A 16,777-nucleotide genomic window follows, 5' to 3' on the forward strand; every position below is an offset into this window, starting at 1 on the left:
CTCATGTGTCCCAGGTGTCCCTCAGATCCCTGCCTTCACCCTGCCTGTGTTTGGGTGATCTGCTCACTCTGGCAGTGCAGTACACCTGAGTTTTATCTAATGCAGGATGGCTAAGATTAAAAAATTCCAGGGGCGCCTGGGTGGCTCAGTCGGTTAAGCATTCCTCTTTAGCTCGGGTTATGATCTTGAGGTTTGTAGGTTCAAGCCCCACATCAGCTTCTGTGCTAACAGCTCAGAGCCTGGAACCTGCTTCAGGTTCTGTGTCCCTCTGTCTCTCTGTTTCTCCCCTGCTTGTGCTCTGTCTCTCTCTCAAAAATAAATACACATTAAGGAAAAAAAACCCTCCAAACTTTAGTGGCACCTGGGTGGCTCAGTCAGTTGAGTATCTGACTCTTGATTTCAGCTCACATCATGATCTTGCAGTTTGTGGGATTGAGCCCTGTGTCAGGCTCTGAGCTGAGAGCACAGATCCTGCTTGGGCTTCTTTCTCTCCCCTTCTCTCTGCCCACCCCCCCTCTCCAAATAAATAAATGAACTTAAAACAAAATTTAAACTCCAAACTTTAGAGACCTGGCATGGAGCAGATCCATGCTGATCCTCTGGGGGAGGGTCTCGCCATGATGGGGCTGGTGCAGGTTTATCCCAGAAGGGCAGTCACACCAATATGCAGGAACTTTGAATTTGGAGTAAAGCTCAGCAAAAAGCCAATGTCCAGGTTAGCTGTCTTCGGCAGTTGTCTCTGCACCTATGCTAAGGAGCAGGAGAGTGTAATGGTGCCTGCTGGCTCTTTTGTCCGCCAAGAAGCAATGCCACCTCTTCCAGTTGTGCTCCAAGAAGGAGGATCCGTCTCTCCCAGTGCATCCCAGGAGATCCTCAGATCTCACTGTCTGCTCCCAGCCTTCTGCCCTCCTTCTCCACAGTAACACTGCAATGCCCACCAGGCTCAACGCCAGCCATGGTACAGACCTCTAAAACTCCAGTCTTTGAACTCTGATTGTTGTAAGAACTCATGATAATCAGCCCCTTTCATTTTCTCAATCAGTGGCTTTGGGAAAGTGTTTTCCTTGTGCTCCTTCCTCCCTCCTCCTCTTTCCCTTCCCCTCCCTCTTCCTCCTTCTCTCTGTGATCAGGGCACCCTCTCCCCTGCAGCACCTGAGATCCTTTTCTCCCCCAATCACATATCGCACCTCCTTCCTTCCAATGTCATGTGTACTCTTCTCTCCTAGTTGTGCAGTTTGTTTTGTCCTCAGATCGATTTCTTGGGTGTTCAGAATGGTTTGATATTTATCTACCTGTATTTGAGGGACAAGGCAAGCCTAGGGTCCTCCTACTGTTCCCCTGTCTTAGCTCCCTTCAAGGGTTTTCTTTTCTATACATCCTCTTTTGTCTTTTTGATGATAGTTATTCTGACAGGCATGAGGTGGTATCTCAATATGGTTTTGATTTGCATTTTTCTGACGATTACTGATGTTGAGAACCTTTTCGTGTACCTATTGGCTATTCATATATGTTCTTTGGAAAAATGTCTATTCTGGTCCTTTGCCCATTTTTTATTGGATTTTTTTGCTCTTGAATTGTGTGAATTCTTTATATATTTTTGATATTGTCCCCTTATAAGACACATAGTTTGCATATATTTTTTCCCCATTTTGTAGGTTACCTTTTCATGTGATCCATCATTTCTTTTGCTGTGCAGATTGACATAGTCCCACTTATTTATTTTGATTGTGTTGTTTGTGCTTTAGTGTTCTATCCAAAAAATCATTGCTAAGATCCTGTCAAGGAGCTTTTCCCCTGCTTTCTTCAAGGAGTTTCATCGTTTCCAGTCTTACATTTAAGTCTTTAATCCATTTTTAGTTAATTTTTGTGTGTGGTGTAAATACAGGATAGTGGTCTTTTATTCTTTTACTATGAATATTTAGTTTTCTCAGCACCATTTACTGAGGAGACTGTCTTTTCTCCATTGAGTATTCTTGTCTCCCTTGTAAAATAATAGTTGACTGTATATGCATGAGTTTTTATGTGTCTGTTTTTATGCCATTACCCTACTGTTTTGATTATTGTAGCTTTATTTTTATTTATTTTTTGATTACTCTAGCTTTCTAATAGATCTTAAAATGAGGAGGTGTGATGCCTCCTGCTTTGTTCTTTTTTCTCAGGATTGTTTTGGTTACTTGGGGTCTTTTGTGATTCTGTGTAAATTTTAGAATTGTTTTTTCTACTTCTGTAAAAAATGCCATTGGAAACAATAGAGAATGCATTGAATTTATAAATGGTGTTGGGTAGTATGGACATTTTAACAGTGTTAACTCTTTCAACCCATGAACATGGGACATCTTTCCACTTATTTGTGTCTTCTTTGATTTCTTTTATCAGTGCCTTAAAGTTTTCATGTACATTGCACTGGGTGTTGTATGTAAGTGTTCATCATAAGTGATGAACCGCGGGACTCTACGCCAAAAATCAAGAGCACACTTTACACACTGTATGTTAACCAATTTGGCAATAAATTATATTTAAAGAAAAGTTTTCATGCACAAATATTTCACCTCCTTGATTAAATTTATTCCTAAATACCCTATAGTTTTGACACTATTATGGATGGGATCATTTTCTTTATTTTTTTTATTTCTTTTTCAGATAACTTGTTGCTAGTGTATAGAAATGCTATTGATTTTTGTACATTAATTTTGTGTCCTGCAACTTTGTTTATTCTAGCAGCTCTTTGGTGGAGTCTTTAGGATTCTCTCCATATAAAATCATGTCATCTGCAAATAGAGATAATTTTACTTCTTCTTTTCCATTTTTGATGCCTTTTTTTTTCTTGTCTGCTTTCTTTGGCAGAGAAATAAGTGAATAGGAGTGGTGACAGTGGACATCTTTGTCTTCTTCTTGATTTTAGAGGAAAGGCTTTCAGCTTTTCTCCATTGACTATGATGTAAGCTGTGGGCTTTTCATATATGGCCTTTATTATGTTGAGGTGTATTCCTACTTTACCTAATGTGTTAAGAGTTTTTACATGAAAGAGTGTTCAGTTTTGTCAGGGGCTTTTTATGCATCTGTTGAGATCATCATATTATTTTTACCCTTCAATTCTGTTAATATGGTTTATCACATTTATTGATTTGTGTATTTGAACCATCTTTGTATCCCAGGGAAAAATCCCACTTGATCATGATGTATGATTCTTTCAGTACTGTTGAATTCTCTTCACTAGTATTTTGTTGAGGATTTTTGCATTTGTGTTCATCAGGGATATTGGCCTGTTTCTTATAATTCTCTTCCCCAGCTTTGTTAACAGGGTAACGCTGGCCTGGTAAAATGAGTTTGGAAGTGTTCCTTCCTCACTTTGGGAGGAATATTTTGAGAAAGAGTGGTGTCAGTTATTCTTTAAATGTTTGGATGAATTCCCCAGAAAAGCAATCAGTTGTGACAGATAGCGACAGATAGTGACTACACTTACTGTGTTGTCTTGGACTTTTCTTATTGGGAGACTTTTGACAACTGATTCTTATTGGTCTGTTCAGATTTTCTATTTTTTGATGATTCAGTCTTGGTAGGTTATATTTCTAGGGATTTACCCATTTCTTCTAGGTTATCCAATTTGTTGGCATATAATTGTTTTCGTAGTCTCTTAGGGTTCTTTGTATTTCTGTGGTGTTTGTTGTAATATCTCCTTTTTTAATTCTGATTTTATTCATTTGACTCTTAGTTCTCTGTTTTTTCTTAAAATTTTTTTTTCAACGTTTATTTTATTTTTGGGACAGAGAGAGACACAGCATGAACGGGGGAGGGGCAGAGAGAGAGGGAGACACAGAATCAGAAACAGGCTCCAGGCTCTGAGCCATCAGCCCAGAGCCCGACGCGGGGCTCGAACTCACGGACCGCGAGATCGTGACCTGGCTGAAGTCGGACGCTTAACCGACTGCGCCACCCAGGCGCCCCTGTTTTTTCTTAATGGTCTAGCCAAAGGTGTGTCGGGTTTATCTTTTCAAATGATCAGACTTAGCCATTGTCCTTTTCCTTCTGTCCTCCTCCCCCCCTCCCATCCTCTCCCCTTCCTCATCTGTCTCTTTCATGTTTTTATACTCTGATCTTTGTTATTTGCATTCTTCTACAAACTTTGAACTTAGTTTGTTCCTCTTTTTCTACTTTCTAGAGATGTAAATTTAGGTTGTTTACTTGAGATCTTTCTTTTTTCTTAGTTGAAGGTGTTTACTGCTATAAACTTTTTCCTCTTAGAACTACTTGCATCCTGTAAGTTTTAGTGTGTTATGTTTCCATTTTCATTTGCTTTATATATTTTTTAAATTCCCTTTTGGATTTCTTCTTTGACTAATTGGTTATCCAGGAGTATATTGTTTGATTTCCACATTATTTGTGAATTTTCCAGTTTTTCTCCTGTTACTGATTTCTAATTTCATACTCTTGTGGTTCTAAAACATACTTGGTATGATTTCAGTCATCCTAAATTTGTTAAGACTTGTTTTATGGCCTAACATATGAGTTACCATGGACATGTTCCATGTGTTTTGAGAAGAATGAATATTCGTCTCAATATGTTTTATTGGATGAAAAGTTGTGTGTATGTCTGTTAGGTCTGTTTGGTCTAAAGCATAGTTCATATTCCAGTGTTTCCTTAATTATCTGTCCATTGTTGAAAATGGAGTACTGTTCAAAACCACTATGAGATACAACCTCACACCTGTCAGCATAGCTAGAATAAAAAAAGATAAGAAATTACAAGTGTTGACAAGGAGAATAAGGAAGAATCGAGAATAAGGAAGACTCAGGCACTGTTGGTGAGAATGTAAATTGACGTAGCCACTGCGAGAAGCAGTATGGAGATTCCTCAAAAAATTAAAAATAGAAATAAACATATGATCCAGTAATTCTACCAATTACTCTAGCTTTGTAGTAAATCTTAAAATCAGGAGGTTTTTTGTTTCTCAAAAAACACTAATTCAAAAAGATATATGCACTCTAATGTTTACTGCAGCATTATTTACACTAGCCAAGATGTGGGAGTGATCCAAGTGTTTATTGATAGATGAATGGATAAAGAAGACATGAGATACACACACACAGATACACACACACACACACACACTGCACTTGATCTTAGCCAAAAGGCCGAGAAGCGATACACACACACACTGGAATATTGTTTGGCAATAAAAAAGAAAGAGATCTTGCCATATGTGACAATATGGCTGTATCTAGAGGGTATTATACTCAGACACAGAAAGACAAATACCATATGATTTCACTTGTATGTAGATCTAAAAGAGAAAACAAATGAATAAGTGGACTCATATTTTACTTATTTTTAAAATTTTTTATTTGTTGAGAGAGAAAGAAAAGGACAAGCAGAGGAGGGGCAGAGAGGGGGGTACAGAGGATCCAAAGTGGACTTTGCACTGACAGCAGAGAGCCCAATGCAGGCAGGGCTCAGTCTCATGAATCATGAGATCATGACTTGAGCTGAAGTTGGACGCTTAACCAGCTGAGCCACCCAGGCACCCCTGAATAAACAGACTCTCTCTCTCTCTTTTTTTTAAGTTTATTTATTTTGAGAGAGACAGAGACAGTGTGAGCAGGGGAGGGACAGAGAGAGAGAGGGACTGACAGTCTGACAGTACAGAGCCTGATGCAGGGTTCGAACTCATGAAACCGTGAGATCATGACATGAGCTGAAACCAAGAGTCGGACGCTTAACTGACTGAGCCACCCAGACGGCCCTGAACAGGTTCTTAAATACAGAGAACAAACTGGTGGTTGCCAGAGGGAAAGTGGTGGGGAGGGGTAAAATAGGTAAAGGAGATTAAGAGGTACAAACTTCAATTTAAAATAAATAAGTCAGGGGCGCCTGGGTGGCTCAGTCGGTTGAGCGTCCGACTTTGGTTCGGGTCGTGATCTCGCAGCTCGTGGGTTCAAGCCCCGCATCAGGCTCTGTGTTGACAACTCAGAGCCTGGCGCCTGCTTTGGATTCTGTGTCTCTCTCTCTCTCTCTGCCCCTCCCCCGCTCATGCTCTGTCTCTCTGTCTCTCTCTGTCAAAAATAAATAAACATTAAAAATAAATAAAAATAAAATAAATAAGTCATAGAGATGAAAACTACAGTATAGGGAATATAGTCAATGATATTATAACAGTGTTGTTCTAATGATATAACAATGTTGTTCTAATGATATAACAGTGTTGTGACAGATAGTGACTACACTTATTGTGATAATCACTGAGTAATATATAGAATTGTTGAATCAATATGTTGTATATCTGAAACTAATTTAATATTGTTAATTATATTTCAGTAAAAAAATGAGGTACTGAAGTCCCTTACTATTATATTGTTTTCTGTTTCTCCCTTCAGGTTTGTTAGTATTTGCTTAATATATTTAGGTGCTCTGCTGTTGGGTGCATATGCATTGACAATTGTTATATGATCTTGATAAGTTGACCCCTTTATCATTATGTAATGACCTTCATTGTCTTTTGTTACAGCTTTTGACTGAAAGTCTATTTTGTCAAATAGACTGGTTTTTTTTTGTTTTTTTTTTTTGCATGGAATATTTCTCTATCCCTTCACTTTCACCAGTGTCCTTAAAGCATAACTGAGTCTAGTTGGCAGCACATTGTTGGATCTTTATTTATCCATTCTTCATCCATTACCCATATTTTTCCATTCAGCCACTCTCCATCTTTTGCTTGGAGAATTGAGTCCATTTATATTTAGAGTAATTAATGTTAGGTAAGGACTTACTAATGCCATCCAATTGTTGTCTGGCTGTTTTATAGTTCCTTTGTTTCTTCTTTTGCATCTTCCTTTGTGAAATGATAATCTTACCTACCGGTATATTTTGATTCCCTTCTGATTCCCTTCTATTTATGTTCCTACTGTAAGTTTTTCCTTGGTGGTTACCATGAGGCCTCCCTAGAAACTCATAGTTCTAATAGTCTATTTTAAGGTGATAATAACTTGTAGTGCAAACAAGTCCCTTCTACATTTTGTGTTTTCAGTCAGTGTTACAGTTTGCATCTTTTAATAATGTGTGTCCATTAACAAATTATTGTAGCTGTATTTTTTCTCATTTTTAAAATTTATTTATGTAATTTTTAAGTTTTATTTAAGTTAACATATACTGTAATGTTTTCAGAAGTAGAATTTAGTGATTCATCACTTACCTATAACACCCAGTGCTCATCCCAACAAGTGCCCTCCTAATGCCCATCCCCCTTTTAGCCCATCCCCCATCCAACACTCCTCCAGCAACCCTCAGTTTATTCTCTGTATTTAAGAGTCTCTTATGGTTTGCCTCCCTCTCTGTTTTTATCTTATTTTATTTTTCCTTCCCTTCCCCTATGTTCATCTGTTTTGTTTCTTAAATTCCACCTATGAGTGAAATCATGATATTTATATTTCTCTGACTTATTTCACTTAGCAGAATATACTCTAGTTCCATCCATGTGTTGCAAATGGCAAAATTTAATTCTTTTTGATCGCCGAATAATATTCCATTGTGTGTGTGTGTGTACCACATCTTTATCCATTCATCAATCAATGGACATTTGGGCTCTTTCTATAATTTGGCTGTTTTTGATAGTGCTGCTATAAACATTGAGGTGCATGTGCCCCTTCAAAATAGCACTCCTGTATCCTTTGGATAAATACCTAGTAGTGCAATTGCTGGGTCATAGGGTAGTTCTATTTTTTATTTTTTGAGGAACCTGCCTACTATTTTCCAGAGTGGCTGCACCAGTTTGCATTCCCACCAGCAGTGCCAAAAGGTTCCCCTTTGTCTGCATCCTCGTCAACATCTGTTGTTTCCTGACTTGTTAATTTTATAGCTCTAGCTATTTCTAATGCTTATTTAACCTTTATATGAGAGATAGTTAAGTGATTAACATACCACCTTCATACATATTAGAGTATTTTGAATTTGACCTTTACCAGTGTGTTTCATATTTTCATGTTTTCATATTACTAGTTACCATCCTCTCATTTCAGTTTGAAGGACTACTTTCATCATGTCTGCATGATGCAGCATTGACCCAGCTTTCTGCACATGATCACTTGCCATCTATAAAGACCCACACTTGCCACACTTATAGGGGCATGCATAGGTTGGCAGCGGGGTAGGACGTGTATGGGTGAGATGTGTGGAGCGTTGGGAGGATGCCCATTGGCCAGTTGAGGAGATCTTCAGGCAGGGTACCGTCAGCAGCTCTTGGGCAGGCTTTCCAATAGAGTCCATGATGTAGTTAGTAGGATCTGTGTCCCTTAAATACATTCTAAACTTTTGCTGCTATAGTCCCAACCCTCCTCACCCCTTAGTCTTATAGTTAACCTCAGTATCATGGATGGAGTGATCTTTGTTAAAATCTGTTGTCTTGGTGGGGTAGATGGTAGAAAACTCTTGCCGTTTTGCTGACATCAATCTTCTCTTTTCCTATTGAAAGCATTTAGTATTGTATGCTGTGCTCACCCTAAGTGTAGTTACCATCTGCCACCATACAGTGCTGTTATAATATCACTGACTATATTTCCTATGCTGTACCTTTCATCCCTTGACTTATTCATTCCATAACTGGAAGCCTGTATCTCCTATTCTCAATCACCCATTTTGCCATCCCTTCACCCTTTTCCCCTCTGGCAGTCATCAATTTGTTCTCTGTATTTATGGGTCTGTTTCTGCTTTGTTTATTTGTTTTTTAGATTCCACATAAGTGAAATCAGATGGTATGTGTGTCTTTGTCTGAGTTATTTCATTTAACTTAATACTCTATAGATCTATTCATGTTGTTGTAAATGGCAAGATCTCTTTCATGGCTAATATTCCAGTGTGTGTATTCACTTTTGCCATTTACCAGTCTCTCTTCAAGCTGTATTTCCTCATGCAGTTTATGCAAGAAAGATAAGAATATCATGATTTGGTATATTCTACTTACAGTGTGGTAAGAGGGAGGCTGGGAAAAGGACAAAATTCATTTATTTTTTCAGTGAATCTCTTTTTGTGTTTTCTGCTCCTTCAGGTGAATCTTTTCTTTCTTTTTTTTTTTTAACTTGTCTTTTGACTTTACTGCTAGTATGTTCTATTTATTGGCATGGATAATTAATTCTGTATGGGTATGTTTGTTGTACTTTCTTTATCCAGACTAGATAGACCAAAATGAAAAAAATTTAGTCATTTTTCCTGAAACTTTCAGTCTCTGTGCATTTTATAGGCCTCTTTTTTTTTCCTGGACTGCCTACTTATCCCCTCAGATTACTTCTTATCAATACAGGTATACTAGTGACAGTTATTCTCATTATTATATGTGTCCACTTTCACCAGTACTATACAAGTGGTGATTAGGTTAAGAGCCGTATTGACTAGAATCAAATAAGCACAGGTCTGCAATGGCTCTCATGCTGAGCCTCACTGGAATCAGAAATTATGGCATGTGATTGTATGTTTATGTTATTGAATTTATTTTGGAAGTTCTTAATTTTTTCCTTCCCCTGTTGACCATTTACACATCTTCTTTGGAGAATTGTCTGTTCAAATCCTTTGCCCATTTTTAAATTGTTTTTTGTTGTTGACTTATATTTTCTGGATATTAACCCCTTATTGATATGCTTTATATCATGTTTTTGTCCTCTTATTTTACATTACATATTAATATTTATTTATTTTTTCTTTTTCTCTAAATGTGTGTGTGGGTATCTTGTTAATTTGAAAGGTATGTGTAGTATTTTCAGTTATTTCACTGGTTACCTTTGTATTTGTAAACAGTGTATCTAACACTTCCTCCTACTGCTTCTTCCTTTGCTTATACAATTTTGGTATTAATTTACATTGTCAAGATTAACAAACACATGTATTTGTTCTGTAACCATGATTCTGGTATTTAATTTGAGCTTTATATTTACATAGATTCAGTTCATCTTTTCTTTTTAATTTTTTTAATGGTTATTTATTTTTGAGAGAGAGAGGAAGACAGAGCACGAGCCAGGGGAGTGGCAGAGAGAGAGGGAGACACAGAATCTGAAGCAGGCTCCAGACTCTGAGCTGTCAACACAGAGCCTGATGTGGGGCTCAAACTCATCAACCGTGAGATCATGATCTGAGCCCAAGTCGGATGCTTAACTGACTGGGCCACCCAGGCGCTCCCCCCAACCCCGCCGATTCAGTCATCTTTTATATGAAACTATTTTCTTAGTTCTCAATTTTGATCCCAGTCATTATGGCAGTCCGTATTTTAACTTCTGTTACTTGCCCATTGGTATGACCAAATTGTTACTAGATGACAGTCAAATTTAATTTTCCAAAATTTGTCTCTGTGGGACTGTGATAAATCACCTTCTCTATATCTTCCATGGTTTAATGGGACCTTAGTCTCTGCCTATGTGAGATGTGACATTTGATTTGCATTTGTTTACATTCTTGATATGGAGGAAAATAGCAAAGTCTTCCAGTTGGTCCTTCCAAATTTAAAACCCTCATTCTGTGGTTAGAACCAGTATGGGGATTATGGCACTTACTGAATTTAAACTATCTATCAAACTTTATTCTTAGGATCCAAAGAAACGACCATAGATTAGGTCTATAGTTCCATGGGCTCATTGTGAAAGTAGACTTGGATTAAATGCCACTTTCACCTGATCCCAAAACGCCTGCACTTGATCTAATGAAAAAATAGTAACATTATGGGTGTAATAAATGGGGTTAATTTATAGTCAGTGTCCACTTACCCATAAGTCTTAGTGTTTCAGCGCACAAGATACTAGAAAATACAGTATTTATTTGTGATACTATTACAAAATCGTTCCACAAGAGTTACCAGGCTTTCTTTTAATTTAGAGGGTTCTAGGTTTATAAATTTAATTTGTTCAAGTCTGAAATCTGGGTATAGGCCTGTCATTCTCTATTCCTGTGGCTGAAGTCAATCCTCTGTTTGCCAGTGTGTATTACAGGCATATTTTAGTTATTTAGATTGAATAGGGACCATAGTGGACTGCCCATTGGTATGGTCTTAAGGAACTCAAGATCAATTAACCACTCCCAAAGATACATGTTTGTGTATGAGCTAATAATTCCCACCTTGGAAACATATGTTGTATTAGAATAGACTGTACTAAGATCTCCAGACCAGTAAAAGTCTCCAGACTTTAATAGAGTCATTGCAGTCATAAAAGGTGCTTTTGGCCTCTGTCTTCTAGAAGCCAAGATACATATTCAGAGAGGCAGTGCAATTTTGCTGGTTTAGAGGATGTACTTTACTCTAGAAGATAGCATTCTAGTCCCTTAGTAGAGACCCCAGTTGTCACTATAACTAAAAATCAACCATTGGTGGTTGATAGGATACATAGTAAGAATAGTGACTATTGTTAAATTAGTTTACTGCCAGCTTCTTTGTGGTGAAGTGAGTTTTTTGGTTAGGAGCAACACTCTGGGATAGAGAGCACAATGTACCAGAGGCATTCAGTGAGGATTGATATTGGCATAGGCATCATGGGCAGGCACGGCAAGTTTGCTTAAAGTTCTGTGTGTTGGAACTTTCCCTTCTCTTAGTCCTTTAAGTTCCCCTGGGGCTGTAACAATTCTGTTCTCCAGTTGGCTGTCATAGTAAAGGCATAATACATATTCTTTTCTGTAAGCCAGGGGTAACTTTTTTTCTATACTGAGTACACATACCCTAATCTCCAGCAAAAGTGATATATTATTTCCTAAGTATTTTGTACTCTTTTTTCCCTCATCCTTGATTATCTCATGTTGAAAGTTCATTATCCAAGGTCCAACTGAGATCCTTTCTCAACACACAGAAAAATTGAATTCTGCATCTAAAGGCCCATAATACTTGGATCTCTTTATAGCTCTTCACAGTTATTACTTGTGTGTATTCCTTAGTTTATAATCCAATTCGTCTACTTCATTTTACAAATGAGAAAGTTGATTCAGAGTTTTAAAAGACTCAGGATTCCACAGATACATACTAGACAGATCAGAATTTTTAAAAAAGATAATCAAAACTAAATAATGGGCTCTGTAGAAAGAAACTAATTTGCTTTTTTTTCATTATTTTTTATTATTTAGAGTTTAGCATTCTTTGTTGATACTTCTCAGCAAAGATTTTTTTTTTTTTTTTTTTTTTTTTTGCGTTTATTTATTTTTGAGACAGAGAGAGACAAAGCATGAACAGGGGAGGGTCAGAGAGAGGGAGACACAGAATCTGAAACAGGCTCCAGGCTCTGAGCTGTCAGCACAGAGCCCGACGCGGGGCTCGAACTCACGGACCGCGAGATCATGACCTGGGCCGAAGTCGGCCACTTAACCGACTGAGCCACCCAGGCGCCCCTCTCAGCAAAGATTTTGATAATAGCATTAATTTTTGATAACAGTAATGACTGCATTGTGTGTACTCATTTTTAATAGGAAAAACTCAAAAAAGAGACCAAAGAAAACACAGTTCTTCTCAAAGAAAAAAAAGACAAGGTAAGAGTTTTATATAATTCTCCTTGTTTTTCTAACATCTACCTGAAAAATTTTTTTGATCATAAATATGTAAGGAACATCTAATATTCATTTCTAAATATAGAATGTGTTTAGAGTATACCAGTATATATCATGTATTCTTATGGAGTTATTTTGATTCATGTATAATTCCAGTAATATAGGCCCATTATTTAGATTAGTAAATGCCCTATATTTCATTTGGGGTTCTGGATATATAAATTACAAATGAGGAAATAATACAAGAAATAAAAAATTTTAATAAGCTTTTATTTGCTATGCCTTATTCCAACAATATTGAAATAGCACAGTCTTTATATGTAATGACTATTAGGTTTATGAAACATTTCTGAGTTTGGGAAAATTACTTTATGCCTCAGTTTCTTCATCGATATAGGGATAATTAATAGTATCTATTTTTAACGTTATAAGGATTAAAGGAGATAATATTTGTAAGGCATTTATAATAGAGCGTGGCACATAGAAAATGCCATATAAGTGTTTAAAAAATACAGTGATGAGCACTGAGTAATGTATAGAATTGTTGAATCATTACATTGTATACATATATACATACAACAAATATAATACTGTATGTTAATTATATTTCCATTAAAAAAGTAAAGCAGAAAATCGTGAATGTTCTGTATGTAGGCACACCTTGAAGATAGTGCAGGTTCAGTTCCAGATCAATGCAGCAAATACCACAGTAAATGAATTTTTTGGTTTCCCACTGCATATAAAAGTTACATGTATACTATATTGTGGTCTGTTGAGTGTGCATTATGTCTAAAAAACAGTGTACATACCTTAATTTAAAAATACTTTATTACTTAAAAATGCTAACCATCATGTGAGCCTTTAATGAGTAGTAATCCTTTTTGCTGGTGGGGGGTCTTGCCTTGATATTAATGGCTGCTGACTGATCAAGGATGATGGTTGCTGAAGGTTGGGATATGTGACAATTTCTTAAAATAAGACAACGATGAAGTTTTCTTCACTGACTCTTCTTTTCACGAATGATTTCTCTGCAGCACGGGATACTGTTTGATAGCATTTTGCCCATAGTAGAACTTCTTTTAAGATCAGTGTCAGTCTTCTCAAATTCTGCTGCTGATTTATCAACTAAGTTCACATCATAGTTTAAATCCTTTGTTTCATTTCAACAGTCTTCACAACATGTTCATCAAGAGTAGATTTCATCTTGAGAAACCACTTTTTTTTTTTTTTTTTTTTTTTTTTGATCCACATGAAGTGACTCCTCACTTGTTAAAGTTTTATCATGAGATTGCAGCCTTTAAATCACATCTTCAGGCTTCACTTTTAATTCCAGTGTTTTTGCTGTTTCCACCACATCTAAAGTTATTTCTGCCACAGACGTCTTGAACCCCTAAAGTCATCCATGAGGGTTGGGATCACATTCTTCCAAACTCCTGTTAATACTGATATTTGGCCTCTTCTATGAATCACAGATATTCTTAATGGAATCTAGAATGGTGAATCCTTTCCAGAAGGTTTTCAATTTACTTTTCCTAGATCCATTAGTAGAATCACTATCTATAGCAGCTGTAGTCTTACAAAATGCACTTATTAAGCGGTGCTTGGGTGGCTCCATCAGTTAAGTGTCTGACTTTGGCTCATGTCATGATCTCACAGTTCATAAGTTCGAGCCCTGTGTCAGGCTTTGTGCACACAACTCAGAGCCTGGATCCTGCTTCGGATTCTGTGTCTCCCTTTCTCTCTGCTCTCCCCTACTCACATTCTGTTTCTCTCTCTCTTTCTCTTTCTCTCTCTCTCTCTGTCTCAAAAATAAGCAAACATTAAAAAAAACGCAAAATGCATTTCTTAAATAACGAGACTTGAAAGTCAGAATGACTCCGTGATCCATGGGCTGCAGGCATCAGAGCAGTAACCTTGTACATCTCCATCAGAGCTCTTGTGTAACCAGGTGCATTGTCATGGAGCAGTAATATTTTGAAAGGAATCTTTTTGTCTGAGCAGTAGTAGGTGTTAACAGCAGGCTTAAAATATTCAGTAAACCAGGTTGTAATCAGATGTGCTGTCATCCAGGCTTTGTTCTATTTATAGAACATAGGCAAGTAGATTAGTGTAATTCTTAAAGGGCCTTAGGATTTTCAGAATGGTTAATGAGCACTGGCTTCAATTTAAATTCACCAGCTGCATTAGCTCCTAACAAGGGAGTCAGCCAGTTCTTTGAAGCTTTGAAGCCAAGTATTGACTTCTCCTCTCTAGCTATGAAAGTCCTAGATGGTATCTGCTTCCAATATAAGGCTGTTTCATGTACATTGAAACTCTCTTGTTTAGCATAGCCCCCTTCAGTAATTAATTAGCTAGGTCTCATGGATAATTTCCTGCAGCTTCTATATCAGCACTTGCTGCTTCACCTTGCACTTTTATGTTATGGACATGGCTTCTTAAACCTCATGAACCAACCTCTGCGAGCTTCAAACTTTTCTTCTGCAGCTTCCTTACTTCTCTCAGCCTTCATAGAATTGAAGTGATTTAGGGCCTTACTCTGGATTAGGTTTTGATTTAAGGGAATGTTGTGGCTGGTTTGATCTTCTATCCAGACCACTAAAACTTTCTCCATATCAGTAATAAAGCTGTTTTACTTCTCATTTGTGTGTGCTCACTGGAAGTAGCACTTTTAATTTCCTTCAAGAACTTTTTCTTTGCATTTACAACCTGCCTAGCTGTTTGGTGCAAGAGGCCTAGCTTTTGGCCTATCTCAGCTTTCAACATGCCTTCCTATCTCTAAGCTCAATCATTTATAGTTCATGCTGTTTTTTTCACTTGAACACATAGAGGCCATTGGAGCATTACTGATTGGCCTAATTTCAGTTTTGTTGGGTCTCAGTGAATAGGGAGGCTCCAGGAGAGGGAGAAGGATGGGGAATGGGTGGTCAGTGGAGCAATCAGAACACGCACAGCATTTAACAGTTAAGTTAGACATCTTATGAGGGTGTGACTCATGGTGCCCCCAGACAATTACAACAGTAACATCAAAGATCACCAATCACAGATTACCATAACAAATATAACAATAATGCAGAAGTTTGACATATTGTAAGAATTACCAGGATGTGACACAAAGAGACAAAAGTTCCAGTAAGTGAGCAAAATGGTTAAGGAAAAATGTTGCCAATAGGCTTGCTTGACACACAAACAAAAAACACCAAAAAAAACACACAGCATCTCTGAAACACAGTAAAGTGAAGTGTAATGAAAGGAGATATGCCTGTATATGCATCACTAGAAATGTAACCTTCAGAAAAGAATGAACTGGTAGGAGAATATATACATTTCTATGACTTATTATGAAGGGGAATATTTCAGTATTCTAGAATGGGGGTGAATTTTCTTTCAAACTACCCTTCTACCCCAGGAAGTGTTAAATTCCCAGACTTGGCCACAAGGTGGTGTAGTTGTCATTATCAGTCCTTTCAAGAGAGAAAAATTTGTCTATGAAAACAGCTACATTTTGGAAATTCTGAGGATGACTCCTGATAAGTCCAGAGAGCAAAAAGATTTACTTCCATCAAAATTGTGTTATCAACTATGATGCAGAAATATTTAGGAAGGAGGATACAAAAATGCAAGTGTGTGAAAAAAAGCTACCAAAATTTATACCTGCTGGAAAAAAGATTATGAAGTGAGATCACTAGAACTGGGCAGAAGCCTACACGTCACCTCATTTAGCTCCTTGATTTATATAGATGGACAGATTTAAGCCAAGAGGTACTTGGAGATTTACTTAGAATCACCCAGCAAGATAGTAAAAGATTGAGAAAAGAGTATATTCCTTGACTCCTAGTCTAATGTTTTGTTCTGTTTTTTAAAATATAGTCAACATACAGTGTTATATAAGTTCAGGTACAACATAGTGATTCAACAAGTTTATACATTATGCTGTGTTCACCACAAGTGTAGCTACCATCTGTCCTATTACATCACCATGATAATATCATTGACTGTAGTCTTTATGCTGAGCTTTTTATTCCTGTGACTTATTCATTTCCTAACTGGAAGCCTGTATCTCTCACTTCCTGTCACCAATTTTGCCCATTCTCCCATCCTCTTCCCATCTTACTACCATCAGTTTGTTCTGTGTATTTATAGGTCTGATTCTGCTTTTTGTTTATTCTTTTGTTGCTGTTGTTGTTGTTTTTGGATTTCACATATGAGTGAAATAATATGGTATTTGTTTTTCTTAGTCTGACTTATTTCATTTGGCATAATAGCTTCTAGGTCCATCCATGGTGT

General features: G+C 37.3%; 1 protein-coding gene across 1 annotated transcript in view; it reads left to right on the top strand.

The window, feature by feature from the left end:
- Window positions 1–16,777, top strand: part of SYCP1 (synaptonemal complex protein 1) — a 121,891-nt gene that overhangs the window by 88,698 nt on the left and 16,416 nt on the right. Inside the window, exon 28 of the mRNA XM_030327378.1 lies at window positions 12,416–12,475. Within this exon, the coding sequence (XP_030183238.1) occupies window positions 12,416–12,475 (60 nt within the window). The remainder of the gene's footprint in view (window positions 1–12,415; window positions 12,476–16,777) is intronic.

Source organism: Lynx canadensis, chromosome C1 (assembly GCF_007474595.2).
Source record: "Lynx canadensis isolate LIC74 chromosome C1, mLynCan4.pri.v2, whole genome shotgun sequence".
NCBI classification, from domain to species: Eukaryota; Metazoa; Chordata; class Mammalia; order Carnivora; family Felidae; genus Lynx; species Lynx canadensis.